The sequence below is a fragment of the Anarhichas minor genome, unplaced genomic scaffold (assembly GCF_050575085.1).
Source record: "Anarhichas minor isolate MPS153535 unplaced genomic scaffold, ASM5057508v1 ptg000002l, whole genome shotgun sequence".
NCBI classification, from domain to species: domain Eukaryota; kingdom Metazoa; phylum Chordata; class Actinopteri; order Perciformes; family Anarhichadidae; genus Anarhichas; species Anarhichas minor.
The window spans coordinates 2,907,232-2,913,707 of record NW_027466448.1 but is presented as its reverse complement, the minus strand read 5'-3'; the positions used below and the strand labels follow the sequence as shown (position 1 = coordinate 2,913,707).

The window sequence follows — 6,476 nt, the reverse complement described above, 5'->3', positions numbered from 1 at the left end:
TGACACGGTCTCCAAGGTTCATAACGTCGATTGTCTGTAACTCTGCAAATTGTGTCATTTCTAAGTCGCAGGGAGCAATTAGTGTGTTTTCCCTCTGGGTGTTCCACAAGAACATGTCAGATTTCTCTTTTTATAGATAAAATATCTTTCTCTTGCAGCCGAAGCAATCGCAGATTTGTTATTAGCACTGTCACACTTAATACATCCAGTCTATATTCATGAGCTCATTTGGTTGCTGCCTGACACTTATTCTACACGACATCTCTATATTAATAACGCTCTGTTCTAACTCTCATGCAAGGAGCAGAGTGTGAAAAGAAAATTGTTGCAGGACGGATGTTTGACGGCAGGATGATGACTTTTCACGCATGATTGCAGTGTAAAAGTAAAACATAAATAAATATCATTGCCATATGTATACATGTGCAGTCCAAATAAAGCAAAGCAAATAGAGTGTGAAAATTGTTACAATTACGAGGTGTGGTATCTTTGAGGTAAACGGAGCAGAAAACCACACTGCAATAACTTCTGTGAAGTCACGAAGCCTGTAATTATCATTCTATTTAAACTCTGAAGTTGTGTTGAGGTCATTATTTTCATTGTTTTTACTGTTTCTGGGGTCTCCATAAAAAAATAAAATGTGGAGGTGAGTGGCTCTCACGCTCACAATGATCATTAATTAAAGCTATGGCAAAAATAATTTTCAATAATATGTTTTTTTTAATGAATTACTGATGGAGCCTGAGATATATTTTAGCTGTTTACCAGCAGTGACTCTGCTCACACTCCTGCACCTGGCTTTAACTGTAAATGTCTTTTCATGTCTGAATAAAAGTATAAAATGTACCTTTAACAGCTCGATGATGCCAGCAATGTATTTACTATCTGAAAAGGGCTACATAGGCACACCAAATGTTCCCAGTTTACCAAAGCTGCATGTTTTTGGACTGCAGAAAGGAAACCCACACAGATAGGCTACTAAAGAACATGCAAACTCCACAGAGAAACACTCCAGCTGGATGGCTGGTTCAAGCTAACAACCTTCCTGCTGTGAGGCAGCAGTGCTTGCGTCAATGTAGCCAATTAGGCCCTTTGTCCAAATGCATTCATTTGCAAAACACATTTTTGCTCGACAGATACTGTATGTGCTTTCTGTTTCACGTACACCAAGTTCTAGATGTTTTCTGCTATTGGCTATAGTTTATAAGCTGTGATACAATACCAATCATTTCCATGATTAGTATTATTGCAGTAACCAGATGGAGAGAATGCTAATTATGCGTGTTTTGAAATCCCCTGATATCCTCCTGAGAGTTTTGGAATTCATTCAGTCTTTGTGTCTCTCTTCTTGCTGACAGAAGGTTAAGATGAAGAGCGGACAGAACACATGTCCTCTGATGAATTAGACTTGCACTCAGACATGATTTTTGTAGATTATTGAATGGCATGGGATTCAACCCGATTCATTATTTGAGGAAAGTTGTCTGTTATCTGCAGGGCAATGCTAATGTCACGCTTGACTGAAAATCTGGTTATCGTCATATAACCTTAACCCTAACCACCGCTGAGGTCAGACAGGTGAAATGTGTGTGTTAATGGGTTGCGACATATGAGACATCAGCATTTTTTAACCGAAGGTTAATCAGAAATGTAGCCTGGAGGAATGAGTGCAGGCAGCCATGGAAGAAAAAGAGCAAAAAGATGGTGAACATGGTGAACATTACTTCCTATAAACATCAGCACGTTAGCATTTTGAGGATGTTAGAATGCTGATGTTAGCATTTAGCTTGCACAGCGTCAGAGAGCTGCTGATGCAGCTGTAGGCGCTTAGGCCTGTTTAGTATCGCTGTAGCCTGATGACTACAAAGTGACACAAAACGACAACAAAGAGATACAAAAATGACTAAAAAAAGAAGTACAAAAAAACCAGAACGATTACAAAGGAGTCACAAAACGACAACAAAAAGAGGACAGACCACTCTAAAGTCTGTTCGTCTTGCTCCTGTAGGAGAGGTGGTGGGGCATTTTGCATGTCTGTGCCCTGAGGCCCATTGTCGCATAATCCGCCAGTGATTAATTCTACTTATTCATGTTCAAGCCTAATTAATCAAACCAACCACGAGCCTAAAATATGCATGGGGAAAGTTACTGGGAGAATGTTGAGAAGAGAGCTTCCTATTGATTTTGCTTGTACTTAATTGACACACAAAAACACTTTTTTTTGTATTGCTTTCAACCAAACTATCATAATTTAATTGGGCAGCCATTACAAAGTTCAGGACACGCTGAAGGCTCTATTTCTAAAGTCCACCAAACTTCCCACAATCTGTAGCTGACAGTGTATTTCCTCCCCCTCACTGCTCTCTAAGGTGACAATCCCCACAGTGTTTGTGCTAATTTAGCAATTTAGATTAAAGGCTTTTTTCTCTGAGAGCACTCAGAGCAATGAACCGTTTGTGTGGCAACCACATGAGTCGCCTTGTTGTTTCTTCCCTTCCAGCTATTTCTTCTCAAGTCAAGTATCATCCGTCTGCACTGAGGAGGTTTGGTGCTTGACAACTGGAAGGTTGATCTGAGATGAGCAATGATATTCCTCAACAACCTCAGTTATTTACCGGATGCAAAAGAAGAAGTCTGAGTCTCTTCAGATGTCCAACCTCTGCCCCTCAATGACAAGGAGTATTGCTGTCATATACAGTATAGTGCATATACTGTATATGACAGCAATACTGTATTTATCGCATTCAAATACACACAACTCCTCCGGGCATGTACATTTCCCAGCACCTGCACCGCCCAGCACATCTCACCTCTGTGACGCTCAGCTCCTCCCAGTCATCTATAAGCGCTAGAGCAGGCTCTGGCTGGCAGGCGGACTGAGCAGATGCACAGGGTCTCACATGGAGACGAGAGTGTGCAGCTTTATGCTCTGAATGAATATCATTTCTGGATACAGCATCCAGACGGAAGAAAGGAATACGACTCAGATACCAATGCCCGTAAGGTAAGAAAATAAGTGTGTATTGTAAAATTATTTATTTTGTTAACCTAAATAATTTACCCAGAAAGTTTTCCCACAGATACTGTATGATCTACTGTTGTTAGTTAACTGTGACCATATTAAGACTCTATGACTACATATTGATTTAAAAGAAAAAAAGACTTCTGTCAGAAAAATAAAAAAACTTTTTCCTTCAGTTGTCACTGAGGCGTCGTAAAGACCGAAGGAAACCCCCACCAGACGTGTCTTTTGAAAGCATATTAAGTCAAATAACCATAAGTAACTAAGATGATTTCTCTGTATCTCATAAGCAAATTTAATCTTAGTTAACCAGGAATGCATTTTTGGTGTATTTATGGAATCAAGCTCCAACATCTTGTCAGTCATCGATTAAATTGCTACAAGAGCAAAGTGTTTCAAGGAGAACAATCTATCATTTTCTCCAAAGCTCTGCTGATAAACAGGTGAACACACTCTGATCTCTCTGAGAGTTTGAATTCCAGGTTTTTGCCAGACTTAGATGATTACATTCAGTTCTCATGGTACAGTATAATTAGCCGCACAATGCATATGATTGTATGAGCTATAATCAAATATTCTCCGTTATCGTTTTTGAAGACTGCTAGGTTGAGGCGTCAATCTTACAGTGGCACAGTCAGACAATTCTAAGGTTTTTATTACTTAATTACCTATTAAAACAAATGTAACAGTATATATATATATATATAAAGAGTATATTTATTTATTTTATATATATATATATATACTGTTACATTTTTTTTAAATACGCAATTAAGTGTGACAATTAAATTAGACTTCGATAGACTGATGCAATTACTTATGGTGTGCACAAATAAAATGTATTATGATATTTTATTCAAACGGTAATTATTGATTCATCCCATGACATCAATGAAATATTCATCACTTAATCACCCATGGCCTACTTTAGGTGCACAGTCAGTGTTGAGCTGCATGAAGTGAGTACATCGAACAGCAAACTTGAAGAATTGAATTCAAGTCATCCTTCTGGCACAAGCTTAATCTTGCGCAGGACATTAGACAGAAAGTTTTACCAAATCCATCAAGATGTGTAAAATTCGTAGAGTCAATAATAACCTCATTCCATCCCAGACTGCTGGATGCGGATGATTGATGTAACCAATTGGCAAGCTATCAGCCACTCTCTCCCACTGCTCTCAGAGCAGATTGGTCATTTTGGTCAGCATGTTGTTATTAGAGAGTGTGAGAGAGCATACACTTGACTGAATCAACCCACCCACAATAAAAACAAAAAACACAAGAATTGGACTATTGATTTCTGGATGGGCTATATTGTTTTATGTGATTACCAATTGATTCCTTCTTCTGGTCTGCAGGAATGCACTCCAACTGGAATGTGTTCAGCTTTATTTTAGTTCATGGATATTGGATATTTAACCCAAAACGCATGCACTATGTGCCAAGCACATAAACGGTTTTCCATGTATAATACCTCTGCCTGTCTCTCTCACATCCAGATCTCACCATGGCCCAGAATCTCAACACCACTTGGGGGGGCTTGAACTCTTCCAATTCCTCGAGATGGCTGGAAAACCCTTTGACCCACCAGAACATCACCTATGTTGATTTCTACCTCCACAAGCCCTCTGTGGCTGCAGTCTTCACCGTCTCCTACCTGCTCATCTTCCTGGTGTGCATGGTGGGCAACGGGGTGGTCTGTTTCATCGTGCTGCGCAGCAAGAACATGCGCACGGTCACCAACCTGTTCATTCTCAACCTCGCCATCAGTGATCTGCTGGTTGGCATCTTTTGCATGCCAACCACACTGGTGGACAACATCATCACAGGTCAGGATTCTTTTGTTGTAGTTCAACTTGATTTCTCTTTAATATTATGCCTGAATCAAAGCTGGGCTATGCAAGCAGGCACGTTTTTATTGTGTGATTTTCTTTATGGTTTTACCCTTTTTCTGTCTCCTCTTTTCTGCAGGATGGCCATTTGGTAGCGTAGTGTGTAAGCTAAGCGGCATGGTTCAAGGGATATCCGTGTCAGCATCTGTGTTCACTCTGGTGGCAATAGCTGTTGACAGGTAAGGGCTGTAACAGCATTGCTGGCTTTTATGTGCAAACGTCTTATTTTCCCTCATGCATTTCCTCCAATCCCCTTCATGTCAGGTTCCGCTGCATTGTCTACCCTTTCAAGCAGAAGTTGACCATCGCCACCTCAAAGCTAATTATTGTCATCATATGGGTCCTCGCTGTATCCATCATGTGTCCCTCCGGGGTCATGCTGCAGGTCACAAAGGAACAGAGGGTGCGAATAGTAAGTGGCAGCAACGACACCCGCCCGTTCTACTGGTGCCGGGAAAATTGGCCCAATCAGGAGATGCGTAAAATCTACACCACTGTCCTCTTTGCTAACATCTACCTCGCTCCTCTCAGCCTTATCGTCATCATGTACGCCCGCATCGGCATCACCCTCTTCAAGACTGCAGTTCCTCAGACGAGGGGTACTGGAAGCATATCCGAGGAGGGCGGTGGCAACAACAAACCTTGCGTAGAGGGTCGTCAATCGATTTCCAAGAAGAAGAATCGGGTGATAATGATGCTGCTGATTGTGGCTCTGCTCTTCATCTTGTCCTGGCTTCCTTTGTGGACGCTGATGATGTTGAGCGACTACGCCAGCCTGACAGAGCACCAGTATCGTGTCATTAACATCTATGTGTATCCCTTAGCTCACTGGTTGGCCTTCTTCAACAGCAGCGTCAACCCCATCATCTATGGGTTCTTCAATGAGAACTTTCGCAGAGGCTTTCAGGCCGCTTTCAAATTCCAGCTGTGCTCTGAGGGCATTAGGCGCCAGAGGACCTTTTCATTTCGGATCCGAGGGAACGCTGTGCTCCCAGTCCAGCCTGCTGTCCTCAGTCGACAGAGCTCAGGAGTCAGGTCAGTGTTAGTGGGGAATGGGAAGTGTTCATTGAAGGAAGAAGGGAGCCTGGCTACTAGAAGTCATATCATAGAGCAGGACCTGATCCTGGAGGATCTGGAAAAGGTGTCCCATGTTTAGACACACTGAAACTGTACAGCGCATGGACACTTTCAAATGATCTGAGGCTCCTGGAGAATCATGTATTGCATTTCAAGGACAGTGAAAAGACTCAGACATACATGATTGAACTCCATGTACAGGCTATCTGTGAAGTCAATGTACTTGCAAGGTCTGCAACATTTGTCTTCATGAATCTTTCATAAGATATTGTGAATGTTTAGTATGGTGTATAAAGCAAAGAACGAGATTATCAAAGAGAGTTAAAAAGCCCGGTCATTTTGGTTTAAAAGCTAAAATATTCGAGATCAGCAACAATCAAAGTTAACGTTGGGGAAATACATCGTCATTATTAAAATTGTGCAGCTACTTTGTCTGAAATACACCAGGAGAGAAACTGGTGTATCTGTTTACAACGCAGCGAAAC

At 41.4% G+C, this 6,476-nt stretch overlaps 1 protein-coding gene across 1 annotated transcript; it reads left to right on the top strand.

Moving 5' to 3' along the window:
* The first annotated feature begins 4,529 nt into the window (after positions 1-4,529).
* LOC142956378 (neuropeptide FF receptor 2-like) lies at positions 4,530-6,070 on the top strand. Its single transcript, XM_076097976.1, has 3 exons — positions 4,530-4,851; positions 4,994-5,093; positions 5,179-6,070. Exons 1-3 carry the CDS (start codon positions 4,530-4,532, stop codon positions 6,068-6,070), a joined length of 1,314 nt encoding a protein of 437 aa, XP_075954091.1.
* The last annotated feature ends 406 nt before the right edge of the window (positions 6,071-6,476 follow it).